General features: G+C 43.4%; 1 protein-coding gene and 1 pseudogene across 1 annotated transcript in view; both read right to left on the bottom strand.

Moving 5' to 3' along the window:
* The window catches only part of Drd3 (dopamine receptor D3), a 58,454-nt gene extending 50,045 nt beyond the window's left edge, over positions 1 to 8,409 (bottom strand). The window contains exons 1-2 of the mRNA XM_050149034.1: positions 8,319 to 8,409; positions 122 to 425 (exon numbers count right to left, since the gene is read on the bottom strand). Coding sequence (XP_050004991.1) covers positions 122 to 425; positions 8,319 to 8,380 — 366 coding nt within the window. The 5' untranslated portion in view covers positions 8,381 to 8,409. The remainder of the gene's footprint in view (positions 1 to 121; positions 426 to 8,318) is intronic.
* Positions 8,410 to 13,408: 4,999 nt separating this feature from the next.
* On the bottom strand, positions 13,409 to 15,762 carry LOC126505854 (olfactory receptor 2AE1-like; annotated as a pseudogene).
* Positions 15,763 to 16,615: the final 853 nt, after the last annotated feature.

Here is a 16,615-nt window from a genome sequence, read left to right as displayed (position 1 = left end):
CCTCCCTCCCTCCCTCCCTCCCTCCCTCCCTCCCTCCCTCCCTCCCTCATTGCCTGAGCACTCCAAGGGGTGTCCTGATCTTTACCCACTCCGGAACAGCATGGCCCGTGAGCCCACTTACCTCCAGGTACACCACCCACGGCATCACCAGCGTGGCCACCAGCAGGTCTGCGACAGCCAGGCTCACCACCAGGTAGTTGGTGGTGGTCTGTAGGGCGCGCTCCCTCAGCACAGCCGCGCACACCAGGGCGTTGCCGAAGATGATGGCTAGGATGAGCGCACAGTAGGACAGGGCGTAGTAGGCATGTGGGCGGGCCCGGCTGACCCCTGTGGAGTTCTCTGCCCCACAGGTGGAGTTGATGTGGGTGCTTATCTGGCTCAGAGGTGCCATAGCCCAGACGGAGGAATGCGACTCCAGAATGTCCCTAGGAAAAGACCAAAAACAATGTGGGTCAAATCAAACTCTTTGAGCCTGGGATATGACATGTAAATGCAGTTTAAAATTTGAGTCTGCAAATATTTATGAGCCATTTTCTATATAGCATCAGGCAGTGTGTAAGAACTAGGGATAGGAATAAAACATAGATAAGCAGCCCCTCCCTTATGAAGTGTCTATGGGGGATATAGTCATCAAGATAACTCCTGTTCAATGACCACATGCATTTGGAGAAAAGTAAGTCAGAAATGGTCATTGGGGAGTTTTGAGGATAGTGTGTGTGGGTGAGCATCTGAAAAACAATTTCTAACTGGTATCATTAGGAAGGCTTCGTAGATATATCAGCAATTAAGTTAAAGGTGAGAGAGGCAGAGAACCAACCAACACAGATACCTGGTAGAGTGTGGTCTAAGTAGAAGGAGCAGGGGGCCTCGAGGAGGCGGGGCGTGGGGTGAGTGGCAGGAAGGCCGGCACAGCTGGAGTCTAAGGAGACAGCTGTGAAGTGGAGGGATGTGTGCTCTGAGGTCTTGTGTGGGGGACTGAAAGAATCATGCTTTACTCTGTGTGGAATGCAGCTGCTGCCGTGTGAGAATTCTCCTGGTCATCTCCTAACTCTGGGACCACAGGCGTGCTATCCTTTCTGAGCTCCAGTTTTCTCCTCTAAAACGGAGGAATGATAGAGCCCGAGCCTGTTTCCTAAGATCTTCACTCCAGGCATTGGTGGAAATAATTCTCCAGGTGGGATGATAGCTCAGGGGCAGTGTACACACGACACAGCTCTTTGACTTCAGCCCCACAAAGAAAGAACAGAACTGTTTTATTTGTTTCTGTTTTTTGAGGAAGGGATTCATCTGTAGCCTCAACGGCTTGGAACAGGATGTGGTCTAGGCTGGCTTCAAACTCAAGGTGATCCTACTGCTTCAGACTCCCAAATGCTGAGGTCACAGACATGAGTCACCATGACTGGCTTATTAAAAAAACTGTTTTGTGGGTTAAGACTTTGGAAGTCATGCTCTATACTTCAAATACTGTGCAAGTACTGTGTTGGCTTTTTTTTCTTATCAGTCTGTTCATCTTAGTTTCCTTTCTTTTCAAATTTTTAATAAAAACATATTTGTGTGTGTGTGTAGGTGAGTATAGTGTAGTATGTGTGTGTCTCTGTGTAATGTTTGTACCTGTGTATGTGTGAGTGCATGTATCTGTGTGTGTATGTGGAGACCAGAGGATGATGCTGGACCTCTGTTCTGTTTCTCTTCACCTTATTCCTTTGAGACAGGGTTTCTCTCTCTCTGTGCCTGGAGCTAGGCATGGAGCCAGAAACTCAGAGATCCTTTTCGTCTCTGCCCCTCAGCACACATGGCCACATCCAGTGTTTTATGTGGGTACTAGAATCTGAACTCAGGTCCTGATGCTTATACAGAAGCTTCTCTTAGCCATCAAGTCATCACTATAGGCCTCACTTTCCTGGTTTTCTTCCTCCAATCCTATTTGCCTCCCCCCATCTCTGTTAGCCTCTTATAAATTTCCTAAATAGCCCATTCTCTCTCATATTTTACATAGGGAGTAATGGGTTTTAGAGACTAGACTATAGGAGAAAATGCTGAGTATTTGAGTTTAGTACAGTGGTTTTTGTATTCATGAGAATTCCACATGTAGAATTTTATTTGAAAGTTCCTAATTTTAAAACATTAATTACCATTTGAAAATGTTTAATCTCTGATAAAGTCCCCTAGGACCCACCAAAATCCATGGTTCAATAATGAGTGATTTCCAATCTCTTTTAACCCAGCTTGATGTCCTTGCTTTTTAAACAGGGAGATCAACCACAAAGACATGAGTATCGTATCATGAGTCCTATGCTTACTATGGTCTTCTAATTCTTTCAGTTTTGCCTTTTAGCATTTGGAAGCCATAGTGACTGTCTTACTACTATTCTACTGGGAAAAATAAACCCTCAAATCATGCAGGGTTGAGCCAGTAGTGGTATAAGCCTTTAATCTCAGCACTTGGGAGGCAGAAGCAGGTGGATCTCTGTGAGTTCCAAAACAGCTTGGTCTATATACAGAGTTCCAGGACAGCTGGAGTTAAGTAATGAGACTCTGTTTTAAAAAAGAAAACTAAGGAGGTTTGGCTTCAGAGCGGCAAAGACACCTGAGTCCATTAGCTTCACCCATGATACCGGTTTGTAGGGACCGGACATATAGAAAGGACTCTGGGCTCCAAAAGCCAGATTTCCATGTGTTCATGGGACATGAAAACCCTCACTCCTGAAGAAAAGGCCTGTGTGCAGAGGGTATCAGTGCTTCAGAGCCATGTGCTAAAACGACCTGGAGCCTGTGCCTGCTGTGGTACAATGGTCTTGTCATTTGACAATGGATTTGTTACTTGTATTGGTTTAATAAAATGCTGATTGGCCAGTAGCCAGGCAGGAAGTATAGGTGGGGTGACCAGGTAGGAAATATAGGTGGGGCAACCAGAATAGGAGAATTCTGGGAAGAAAGAAAGGCTCAGTCTACAGTTTTCACCCAAACACAGGATGCAAGATGAGAATGCTTCACTGATAAAAGGTACCAAGCCACATGGCTAACACAGACAAGAATTATGGGTTAATTTAAGATGTAAGAGTTAATAAGAAGCCTGAGCTAATAGGACAACCAGTTTATAATTAATGTAGGCCTCTGTGTGTTTCTTTGGGACTGAATGGCTGCTGGACCAGGCAGGACAGAAACCATTGTCAACATATGCCCAGGTAAAAGTGTTTCCTACTTAACACATAAAATCTCTATGGCCACGGTGGCCTTCTGCCACAGTCTGGATGTTTATGTGCCCCCAAAACCTGTCTGCTGAAGTCTTAAATCCCCACGTGGTGATGGTATTGAGAGGTGAGAGTTTAGTGAGAGCAGAATCTGATGGTGGTCAGGGTTTATTCTCAATCTTGCCACCTAGAGCTCTCCTAGATTTAAATGGTTGACTTAATCATGGCTATCATTTTACACCTCATTTTGAAACACTTCTGTCTGAAGCAAGTATTAAAGTGAACCAATGTTAGAAAAGGGTGACCAACTTGGAACACATTCAGGAAATTACTTAAAAATGTTCTTTATCACAGCACATTGTTTGCAGTCAATATATTTTTAACACATAATAATAATTCTTGGTAATAATTATAATTTCCTCATTATTAGGAGAAGGGCAGCCGCTACCCTGGAGACAGCATGGCGGTTGCCAAGAGCTTAGGAAAAACACAGCACTTTCTGATTGTTCAAGGATATTCCCCCCCTTGGAGGCAGGCTCAGGCCCACAATACCTTTCCTTTCATGGCTGGGCCACCTTCAAGGCAGGGGCCAGCATCTCCTCCCTTTCTGGAGTCTGCAGCTGCTTAATCAAACCCTAGCCTCATCTCACCTGTCAAATAAGAAGGAAAAAGCATAAAGCCATGGGATTCTTGCCAGGCTTTGTGCTCCGCCCAGAGGGTTGGCAGCTACCTAATGGAACGGGAATGTCAGGGCTCATTGTAAGACAGGCAGTGCTCACTTCCCCAAATCCGTTCTGGCCCTGGCGTTGGAAGCACAGCCACATGGGTTTCTGGTTTGTGCTTTCATATGGTATGGTTCCCGGTCTTAGATTCCTCTTTGTAGCAGGTGGGTAGACCGTGGTAGTTCCAGAATTCTGGGTGTGAGAGATAAAAGGAATCAGAGATGATGGAGATACGCCACAGTGCTCCCTGCCTCTTGGCTAATTATTTTCTCCTTGAATTTTTTTTCTTCTTAAATGAGATTTTTTTTTTGGTAACTCTGAGCTGGGTTGTTTTCCTCCCTCTTTAGCCTTCTGATAGATGTGCTAACGGATAGTGAACAAGTCTCAGGATGAAACTGGGAGTCTGAAGAATTTATTAACTTAATAATCACTCTCCAAATAATTCATAATGATAGGCCAGTTGTTTCATCATCAGACAGAGGATAAATCATGCCCACTTCATAGGGTTATTGTGAAGACCAAATGCAATTATATGCTCAAAGCCTCCATACTATGAACAACCGGGCCAAGAATTCTTTGTTTTGCAGGACGTCTTATGCATTGTTGATGTTTAACAGTGTCCCTGCTCTAGCTTCTGGTTGTAATAACCAATACCTGGACGCTGCTCAATCTTAGGTGGGGGAGAGGGCAAAAGTTCTCTCCCACTCTCCAGTGGCTCCAGCGTAAGACCTAGCGTGGCTTTTATTGTTAATAGGAAGGTGTGAGAATGCAAAGGAGAGAAGTCAGTTACAGCTGCCAATCATCTGATGGACTTGGGGGTTAGAAGACTACTGGTAACAGAGAATGTTAGGAGTTAAGAGTGTGTATGGAAGGCGAAAGTAAAGAAGGGAGGCTAAGGAGTTGGGCTCACTTGGGAAGAGCATTTGCTGGGCAAGTGTGAGGATCTCAGTCTGAATCTCCAATACCCAGGTAAAGAGCTGGGCATCACTGGATGAAGTCATATGTGTGACTGGATAAGGCAGAAGGCTAGTGTTTGGTGGCTGTCAGCCTATGTGGCTCCATATTCATCGAGAGACTCAAGGGAATAAGGCAGAGTGTGATAGACTAGGACATCTGACATCTTCTGATTTCTGTACTACATGGCACACATGTGTGTGCTCATATATTGCAGATACCATGGGGCAGGGCGGGGTAGTCAAAGGCCAGAAGAATATGGCTAGCTCCGACCTCTTAAGACATACTACATACAACATTGCTGATGAATTTTAAGAAGATTGAATTTCATATAAAGTATTGATTCATTCTGGTCTTTTTGGTGTGTCCTAGCCTTTTTAGGATGCCTGTATGATCTAATTGAAAAGCCAGAAAGACAGAATGGGCAAGCTCTCGTTATCTGGGACACATCCTGCTTTGCTGATATTCGGATCCTCGGGGCACCTGGACAGTCAGCCCACAGAGTGTCACTAAGAGATCTATTCAACACAAGCAGCATGAGGACAATACTAGACATGCTGGAGTGGATGATGGAGAGACCACGAGGCCTCAACCCTACACAAAGAGCTACAGGCCACTAAGAAATGCTGAGAACTGGAGAAATAGTCTTCCCCAGAGAAGAAAGAGCACACCAATTGGTTATCCAATACCAAATGGTCAGTCCTGAAATCTCACATGCAAGAAACATGATACAGACTGAGCAGGTTACGTAGAGACGTGTAGATGTAAATACATGTACATAGATGCATAGAACAATAATCAGTGAAAAGAGAGGCTGGGAAGTTTGGAGAGAGAAAGAGAAGTGGGAGGGGCCAGAAAGAGTAAAGGGTAGTGGGAAATGATGCATTTATATTATAATCTCAAAAATAAAAGAAATGCTTTAAAAAGAACCTATATGATTTAACTGTTTGTTCCTTCTCCTTAAAGAGATTGAAGTAATAAAACCACAAATATAATAAAACCCAGACCCCTTGAGTCTTTAGCCTCTTTTCAAACTCCAGCACTTCTGGGGTATTTCTTGTGCCAGGCAGACACTAATACTTCCCTGTGTTAGTCTGTGACTAACATCTGTGACTGTTTCCAGTGTCTCCCCAGGGAAGACATGGACCTCTTCCTTTTAAGTATTGAAACAGGGACACAGAGAGGGTCAGCAACTTTCTCAAGCTCATACAGTGCGACTCTCTGTCTGGTCTCTCCTCCGTCACATCCCCTCTGCCTGGTGTGACTCTCTCTCACCACACACCCTTGGCAATGGGGCAGAATGACCATGGAGCAAAACCTTCAGAACCCACACACCCAGGACAGGCCACAAGGCTATACACACAGAAGAGGGGCATCCCTCCCAAACCAGGAGAAAATGAGTTCTTGCTTGTGTTCCTTCTCCTGCAAACAATTGCACAGTGTATGGTGTGCACCAACCTTTGACAGGGCTTCTCAAGTTGAAAACTCACAACTGACTATATCTATATGGTACAAATTGATGCTGGGAGTCATTCCTAGGTTGAGGTGAGGTTTCTCCAAGCCAGAATGAACTAGAGGCTTCCATGACATATCTTCCTTCACGGTCCAGGTCCCTGACCTCTATCATCTTTTTACTAACAAACACATTGATCTCCAGTGTCCAGTTCTTCCAGTCTTTGCTTCAACTCAGACTTTGCAATTGCCCGCTAAAATGATTAATTCTAACAGCTAACATTCATAAGCTTTATCATACTGAAGTTCCCTGACAATATGAAGGATAAAGTCAGTGTTCTTCTCATCCCCATTCTAGAAGATGAAAATAACGCCTCAAATAGAGATTCATTTCCAGCTGAGACCTATACCAGTGAATGGCGGAGTTGATTTAACCCAAGACCCAAGTCCAGAACTTCTGTTCCGAAGTCCTCCACGATGGAGGTGAAGCAGACAAACCTGGAGTGGGAAATAATGTGAAGATCTTGCTTGTTCAGAGGAGCCTCTGCACATCTCTTTACCCAGCTTTTCAAAGTCAGTGCAGGTGTGCACTGCTCACAGAGCCGGTGGGAGGTATATTGTCATCGTTATTAGAGATAGTCTTTAGCATTTCTATGGCGCTTTATTCTTGCAAATTGCTGTCTAATTCATTTTGTAATGAAAATTCACAAGTGCCTTGAAGTATATAGTGTATTTATAGATTTGGATATATTTACCCTACTGGTACATATGCAGAGGACAGGCCATGCTTGGTTTTACTGAGATCCATTAGCTAGCATAATACAGTTCTTTTTTTTTTTTCCTTGTTGAACCTGACCAATAAAGCATGCTTACTTTCCCTGACAGTCTTCCAAAACAGATCATGTTGTCATTCTAACCAGAGATAAAATGGGGAAATACTGTAGACCAAGTAGCTAATAAGTGAGTATTACTAGATGGTAAACTTCAGTGCATTAGAAATCAAATCTAATACTGGGCAGATTCTGGCTGATATTTGACATATTGATTATTCAATTATAAAGAGCCTTCTGCTAGGATATTATCAGTGTTTTCTTTACTTGTCACCCTTGTCCATCATTAGCCACACAGATCCTTGAAAACATTCAAGTTTGCATAAACAAGTGTCTGAACAGGAAATCTCAAATTGCCTGTCCTTCTTTTGAACTCTGCAAGGTCCCAAGGCCAGACCCAACAGCTGTCTCTCTTACGTGCCCAAGGGCAGACAGTTTGCTGACCTTGTAGTGTCAGTAAACAAAGGGCTTAACCTGCAAAGTGCAAACGGGTGTGCAGAGCTTGTTTAGAATCAGAGTTCCACTTTGCTATTGCTACATGATTGTTTGTGCACGCGTTGATACGGCGTTATACTGAAGTAGATGCAGTAAGTGCAGTAATCATATGAACTCTGTGGCCCCAATAAGCCATGCTAAGCAATGGAAGCCCCACAGTTACACCACAAGCCCTCAAAGTCCTACACCGTCATTGGCGAAAACACACAGTCATGCTTTCAAGCACTACGTATCTGTTGGGATAATTGCATTCTGACTTGGAAGCAGCTTGACTTTAAATAGATTGCAAACAGTGTCTCTCTAAACCCTGGGCCCTGCATTTAGGGTGCCCAACTGGGGATTTTAAAATACCAGACTCTGACAAGTAAAAAAATCCCTTAAAAGGAAGACAGTCAACTTCCCTGCAACTCCTAGGAATAATGACAGGTTTTTATTTTCCGTCTTTTATGGATGCCTTGATATAGATTCTAGAGCCATCAGGACACAGTTGTGGGGGTGGGGTAAAAAAAAAAAAGCTCCAACCACTTAATGAAATGAACACGCTTCCTCGGGGTTTCATGTTTTAAACCTAGAGTAGCTCGGAGATTTAATGCATATTCTTAGAGAACCAAAGAATTCCAAGCTAATAAAATAATCTTCCACTAAATTAGAAATGAAAAGAAAAATTCACTTACCCTGAAAATTTCTTCTGGTGTCTGGAGACTGTGGAGTTTAGCACCTCAGTTCCTGAAGCCATTTACTGACGCAGACAGCGCTGAAGCAAAGCAAACTTTGCCTTTCCCGGGACACAGAAACTATGGAGTCGTTTCCATACAGAAAGACAACCACCTGGTTTTGCCTCTGAGGTGGAAATTACTTGTGAACAACTCTTGCAGCGTTCCTATCAGACCTCACGGCAGGTTTCATAGGTGCCTTCCCAAGGCACCAGTGTTCCCTAGAGGATCTGGGAGGGACCCCACTGAACGGTGTTTGGGTTAGCAGCTCAGAGCTCTGTCCTTGGTGCTGAGAGAGAGGGAAGAGCCGCAAGCTGGATTGCTCTCCTGCTCGCCTCTCTTCCCTCCGTGGCTCTCTCTACCTGATTCAGTACTGTACTTTTTAGTGCGCGTGCATTTTTTCCCTCAGTGCTCTTTTTAATCCCAGCGTTACCACTCCTGTTACCTTTACTTTTGATTTCTCTTGACTAACGCTCACCGTCCTCGCTTCAACTGTCTTTGCAGCTTTTGGTGGGTGTGAAGATAGGGTTCAGACGGAGCCAATCAACAAATGGATACCACAAGCAGTTAATGGAAATCAGTACAATTTAACACACAACTGGCAGAATCATTAAATCTGGAGGTGTGTGCCGGTCTGGGTACAGGAGGTTGAAGGAAATACACTGCAGTAGGAGCAACTCTGAGGCATGGTTATAGCTCACGATGAAGAAGAAACCCACTAATATTATGAGCAATATTAAATGTTTATTTAGCAGGGTTTCTTGTTTCCACAGAAGTTTACAAACACTTGTCAATTTGTTCTTTCTGCTTGTCCGTGGCATATGTTTTTTCCTTCCTATTTTCTTACCACTAATTTTCAAACTCTAGATTTGCGAGCTAATTGAGATACAATTAGGGTCAGTGTCAGTGGACATCAGTACCAGACCTTAGACCATCTGCGTTCATGTTCACCTGCTCAAGTAACTCTTGGCCATGGGAGCCTAGCTACTTCCTAGTCTCTCATTTCCGGTCTCTTCTACCTTCAGACAGGGCTGGGATTCTTTTATTAGTTTCTCTGCCACTGTGCTTTGGAATCTGCACTGAGTGCTTACTATCAAATGAGTCCCCACTGGATATGACGGAGACCTCTTCTGGCTGAGAGAGATGGAGCCACAGCAATTCTAAACAGCATTAATGGCAGTAACCATCATTTATTGAGCACGTACTATCAGCTGGTCATTTTAAGTCATTGCTTCTTTTAATCCTTTCAGCAACTTTACATAGTAGATATTACCTTTTCCTTCCTTACTGTGTCTGAAAAAAAATCGAGGCACACAAAAATTAAAATGATTGATGAAGGTCACTCAGCTAACAAATAGAGCTCGGATCTGGATTTAGACATCTTAATTCTCTAAACTACTATGGTATACTTTTTCTTCAGATGGAAAATTTAGTTTTCTGAGGTAAGTGACAATATTTCAGGGGGAAAAAAGTAGCTATAATGGCTGTAATAATGACTGTGCTGTTTTGAAAGAGAAACATCCCCCATAGGCTTGGATATTTGAGCACTTGGTTTCCAGTTGGTGGTGATGTTTCGGGGAGGCTTAGAAGGTATGGCCGTGATGGAGGAATTATGTTCCTGGAGACAGGCTTTGAGAGTTCGTGTCGTCACTTGCCATACTGGATAGTTTTATGTCAGCTTGGCACAAGCTACAGTCATCAGAGAGGAGGAAACCTCAGTGAAGAAAATGCCTCTGTAAGATTGATCAGTAGGCAAGCCTGCAGAGCTTTCTCTTAACTAGTGGTTGATGTGGTAGAGTCCAGTCCTTTGTGGGTGGTGCCATCCCTGGGCTGGTAGTCCTGGGTTTTATAAAAAATCAGACTGATTTGGACCTTGAGATTTCAGTCCCGGTGCTCCAATGTGGGTCTCTGTCTCTGTCTCCTTTCACTGCCTGATGAAGGTTAATATTCAGGAGGATGCCTATATGTTTTTCTTTGGGTTCACCTTCTTATTTAGTTTCTCTAGGACTGGATCTGAAAAATCATGGGATAAAACCGGACTGGCTGAACATAGCAGACAATGAGGACTACTGAGAACTCAAGAACAATGGCAATGGGGTTTTGATCCTACTGCACGTCTGGCTTTGTGGGAGCCTAGGCAGTTTGGATGCTCACCTTACTAGACCTGGATGGAGGTGGGTGGTCCTTGGACTTCCCACAGGGCAGGGAACCCTGATTGCTCTTTGGGCTGACGAGGGAGGGGGACTTGGTTGGGGGAGGGGGAGGGAAATGGGAGGCTGTGGCAGGGAGAAGGCAGAAATCTTTAATAAATAAATAAAAAAAGGTAATTAAAAAAAATCAGACTGAGCAAGCTAGTAACCTGCCCTGTTTGACTTCCTGGAGGAGTAAGACAAATGAACTCTTTCCTCCCAACTTGCTTTTGGTCACGGTGTTTCATCATAGCAATAGTAACCCCAACTAAGACAAAAAGATAACTAGCGTCACTCTCGGAAACAGCTACCTTTCTCTCAGTGGCAACAACATATACTATTTGCTGAGTAAATATGTCTGTAAAATTGCTGTCTGGAGCCACCAGGGTTCCAGGTCTACTTTCTGCTTGTGATTGATATGTAATCCCTTAGCTTCCTTCTCCTGCTGCTAGGCCTGCCTCTTGCTGCTATTCTTCTCTGCTACATGGACTCTTACCTCTTTAGGACCATAAATAAATTCTCTCATAAGTAGCTTTTCATTGTGGTGTTTTATCAGACTGACAGAAAAGTAGCAAACACAATATTGACAATAGGATCTTTGGATGGTGGCTTATACAGAAAACATTGCCTAAGCGATGTTCCTGTCCACATCCTCCACAGATTCTGCTATAAGCTAATTGGTGTTTTAAAGCCCTGACCTTGGAATGTGGCTGGATTTATACCTAAGATTTTTCAAATCATTCACTAAGTTAATACTAGGTCTTCAGTGTAAGTTCTATCCCAGTAGGACTGGTATCCTCAAGAGAAGAGGAAGAGACAGCAAGAGTGGACAGAAGAAAGACTGAATGAGACACAGGAATGGCAGCTGTCTGGAAGCCAAGGAAAAAAGCCTCAGGAGGACCCAAACCTGATGGCATGCCGCTTTGGACTTTCAAGCCTCCAAACAGTCAGAAAATAAATGGCTCCTGTCTAAGCCATCTAGTCTGAGGATTTTGCTGTAGTGACTGCAGCTAACATATGAGAGGCTCTGTAGAGAGAGTTGCTGCTGTATGCAAGGCTGCTCATTCTATTACTGAAGTGACATGCTTAGATTGTGACTGCCTTGAGACTGAGACTCTCATCTGCAGGGTGGACCTTCAGCTTCTCCTACCAGGAGGCCAGGTGCAGGCCCAGGTTGGCCTGTCTGATGCGTTAAACTGAGGTTTTAACAGGGTTGTGTACAAGCAGAGTGAAGCAGAGACATTTTAAGAATTCAGCATCTCATATTGTTTGTTTGTACCATTATAGGTTTGCTTTCCAAAACCTATAAACCTGCATTTATGGTTTGGATGTGAACTTTCCTCATAGGCTCATGTTTTTCTATACTGGTCCCCGCTTGTGGCACTGTTTTGGGAGACTATGAGACTTTTAGGAGTATGACCTTGTTAGAAGAACTAGATTGGTAGGGGTGTTAGGTTGGTAGGGGCTGTAGGTTGGTAAGGGCAGGATTTATGAGTTCTTGCTTATCCTTGGTTCAGCGCAGAGTCCTCTCTTCTTCCTGGCTGCTGACAGGCTGTAGCCAGCTGATTCTGGATCCTGCTGCTCTAGCCCATGGCAGCTCCTACCATCATGTCTAACCAAAATAATGAACTGTGTTCCCTGAACCATGAGCCAAAGTTTTCTCCCTTATTTAATTCAGGTAATCCTGTCTTAGCAGCAAGACAGGTAAGTTAGGCATGGCAGCTCAAAGCTGTAGTGTTAACCCTCAGGAAGCTGAGGTAGGAGGATAGTCTAAGTTTGGGTCCAGCTTGAGCTACATAATGACTTCCAGGACAGTCAAGCCTAGAGAAACCCTGCCTCACTGCTTGCCCTCCCCCAAAGGTCACGAAACCACCTGTGTTTATTTTTAACATTTGTACATATTCTGCCTAATGATAATGTTGCCCCGATGAACATAGAAGGAAAGGCCTCACTTTGAGACCTTCACTGAGAACACAGAATATCCTCACTGAAGGGAATTTTCTCTGCATGTTCATAGTGATTCTCTTCGGTAAGTTGAATGAAAGATAAAAGGGATAAAAATTCTCATTTTATTTCTATATAGATGCACAAGGCAGGGAAATTCCCTGATGTACCCAAGGTTGTAGTCCCAGGCAAGCAGCTCCGTCTCAAGCCAGGTGACCTTGGGGAATGGGAGGGATTGGTGCAGGAATTTCTAGGGGGAAGAAAATGAATGAGGTTGCTCTTTCTCTCAGGTCTTCAGCAGAGGTGAAGATAAAACATTCCTCTGTCTTTACCAACTTGGTACTTCTCATTCACATCACTGCACTGAACAGGTTTCTTTTTCTTTACTTACTTATTTCCTTTTTTTTAAATAAACAAAACTCTTATTCATGATTGGTATAGAAGGTTTTAAGATCTTCTTTCTGGGAAGAACTCCAGAACGCCCACAAAACAGATATGCCTGGGCAGAAATCAGGGAAAACTAAGCTCATTTCTCTTATCTTTCTTCCAGGAAACATTCAAAATAGCATGACTACAACATTCTCCTGAACCAGCAAATGGGTGCTTTGGAAGTCGAGAGGTCAAAAGCAGAGTGAGGACACAGGCTGCTTCTGCTAAATGGGCACAAGCAGTGGTGGTGTTTCAAAGGAAAGAGGGGAAGGCTTAGGATGAAATACCGTTTGGGTCTTTGAAATGCTCCTGCAGGGTCTCAATCCAGCAGCACTGCCCTGAGCACCAACCACTGAATTCCACATGACTTTTCCATGGTCTTTAAACCTGAACAGAACTCACACCCACCAGGACACCGGAGAGACCAACTGAAGCAGGGTCAGTGTGAGGATTCTACATGAACACAGGGCACCATCTATCTATATCTCATTACGAGCAACATTTCTCAGTGCGAACCTGATTTGATCAGCATGGTGACTTTAAGTAGAGGAGCACAGAACTGAAGGACTTCCTCTTTGTTTTGCTGTGACATCAACAGAGGATCCTATATTATTTGATTTGGTTTATTTTGCTTTTCTGAGACATAGTCTGGCCAGAAAGTACTCCAGTCTATTCCTCCCACACCTTGTACTACCCATGTGCTACCATGCCTGGCTTTAAAGTTTTAAGAAGACAAATTGTCCAAAGTAGGTAGTGATCCAGGTATTACAATTACTTCCCCCCAACTTTAGCTGCCCTGTCCTCTACAAAAAGGCCTTGAGATAGGAACCGTGACGGTTTAAAGGAAATGGTCCCCATAGGGAGTGGCATTATTTTGTTGAAGGAAGTGTGTCACTGTGCTGGCTTTGAGGTTTCCTTTGCTCAAGCTATGTAACACACAGTTGCTTCTGCTGCTTGCAAATCATAATGTCCTTCTCCAGCACCATGTCTGCCTCCATTGCCACCTATCGTGATGATAATGGACTAATGTTGTAGGGAAGCTGCTTGTTCTTCCCTGCTGCCTGGCTATCTTAGACCCAAAATAATCACACAGAAACTGTATTAATTATATTACTGCTTGGACCATTAACTCTAGTTTCTAATTGGCTAACTCTTATATCTGAATTTAAACCATCTCCTTTAATCTGTGCATCACCACAAAGTTGTGGCCTACCAGCAAAGTTTCAGCACATGTATCTCCAGTGACTCCATGGCGTCTCTTTGACTCCACCTTCCTTCTCCCAACACTCAGTCCAGTTTTCCCTGCCTACCTAAGTTCTGCTCTATCAACAGGCCAAAACAGTTTCTTTATTCGTTAACCAATAAAAGCAACACATAGACAGGAGGATCTCCCACACCCTTTCCCCTTTTCTGTTTAAATAAAAAAAAAGAAAGGTTTGAACTTTAACATAGTAAATTGTATATATCAAAACAGGTATCAAGCAAGAATTACAATTACAATATTTATATCTACTTTATCTTTTATTATAACTAAGGAAAACTATAACTATAAATTCTTCAACTCAATCAAAGACTCCAGAAGAATATAATATTGCCTGAGTAAACAGGAAGTACATTGTAAGCAACTTCCAAAACTCTAGAATTGACAGAGACATCTTGCTGCCTGAACACTTACCCAAGGTTCTTCTGTACCATTGGGGCATCCATCTTCAGTCTACAGGCCCATAGTATCCAGTAGACCTTTCCACGAAGCAGGAAATTTCAAAGACAGTTCTGCCTATATTGGCAATTTGTCAGTCACTTTCTTCTGTGTCCTACAGAATGTCTAACAGATTCTTTCATGAAGCAGAAACCCCAAAGGATCATTTCATCTTTAGGCAAGTTTAGCAGTCATTTTCTGGTGTCCTATATATCAAGTTTATCAAGCAGTCCTGGTAAGAGCAGTTTCTTGCCAAATGGTCAACCAGCTCCTGAAAGAGGCTCTTCAATGCCCATCATCCTCTTGAAGTAGATTGTTGCTGCCAGGAGCAGATGTGTCTCGCAGTCATGAAAAGTCCTAAACTCTTAAAACATTTAAATGCCATATTCTGAAGGTCTCTGAAAGTTTTGAAGAATACCTATCTAACTAAAATATATCTACAAAACCTAACTAAGCTTGACTATTATAGATGATTTCTTAATTATACATTACTTTTTTAAGTGAGCTTTACAAACACAATACCTTAATCAAGATCAGAAATACATATACATATAACATTAATGACCTTAAATTTGTATCAATAAACCAAGATCAATACCAATGCAAACCTCTATAGCATATCCCCCTTTAAATGTAAACAAACATTTGTAGACAATAATTGGGATGTGTGGATTAGGGAGTTCATAGATGCACTCAACCATGACATGACAGCCATCATCACTCCCATTCTTCTGCTCATGAGCACAGTGTAGCATAAGGGGTGACAGATTGCAACATAGTGGTCATAAGACATGAGAGCCAGGAGGACATACTATGCACCACCAAGAAACAGGTACACGAAGTACTGGGTGGCACAGCCCACAAAAGAGATGGACTTCTTGCCAGACAGGTAGTTGATCGCCATCTTGGGAATGGTTGTGGAGACATGCATCAGATCCATGAGGGACAGCTGGCTGAGCAGGAAGTACACTGGTGTGTGAAGACGGGGGTCAGCACAGATGAGGAGAATGGTGAGGCTGTTGCCATTCACTGCAGTAAGGAACACCAGCATGGTCAGGAGTAAAAGACAAAGGTGGTTGAAGGAGTCATCAAAGAGCCCTTGAAGGATGACATCTTCCAGAGCAGTCTGGTTCCACCTCCACATGCTCCTCTCCTCAACCTCATCAAAGTTCCAGCTGGCAGCTCGCATCTTTCCCCTCTGGAAGCTCCTTGGTGTCTCTCTGACTCTGCCTTCCTTCTCCCAGCATTCAGTCCAGTTTTCCCTGTCTACCTAAGTTCTGCCCTATCAACAGGCCAAGGCAGTTTCTTTATTCATTAACCAATAAAAGTAACACATAGACAGAAGGACCTCCCACACCAGACTAAACCTCTGAACTGTGAGCCAGCCCCGATTAATGCTTTCCTTGATAAGAGTTGCTGTGGTTACGGTGTCTCTTTACAGCAATAGAAACCCTAACTAAGACAGAACTGTCTAAGAAAACTCTATGTCTCACATTGGGATCCATTGTGACTATAATTACTAAATACTTCCAGTTCTTGGAAGAAAAGTAGCTCGACTCATTCAAGCCATGTATTATTGTCTAGTAGTGAGTGCCAGTCTTTCTTCATCTCTATGATTAATTGGCATTAAACTTCTTAGTCAAGATGCTTCATATCCCCTAACCCTTAACTAGAGCAGGTAACAGTGAAAGTCGCAGGAAATGAGTGGATGACAACTGTCCTTATGAAGTCTAACTTCCTATGTACTTAAACCTCATCTCTGCCTCTACTGCAGCCACCACGCCACCATTTCTCAACCCGTTCCCCTTCATTTCTATGAGGCAATCCATGACTCTTCTAACATTCCCTTGACTTCTACTCGATTTCTTAATTCTACTCTCCTCTTCTGCAAAACAGAATAGAAATGGGAATGAGGACAAGCCAGAGTTAGAGACTTTTGTATCTCTTCCCTACAATTAAAAATTCTTATTTGTGTGTGTGAATGCATGTGAGAGAAA

Source organism: Alexandromys fortis, unplaced genomic scaffold (genome assembly GCF_014885135.2).
Source record: "Alexandromys fortis isolate MF-2015 unplaced genomic scaffold, M_Fortis_MF-2015_v1.1 scaffold_4, whole genome shotgun sequence".
Taxonomy (NCBI): Eukaryota; Metazoa; Chordata; class Mammalia; order Rodentia; family Cricetidae; genus Alexandromys; species Alexandromys fortis.
This window is presented reverse-complemented; position numbering and strand designations above follow the sequence as displayed.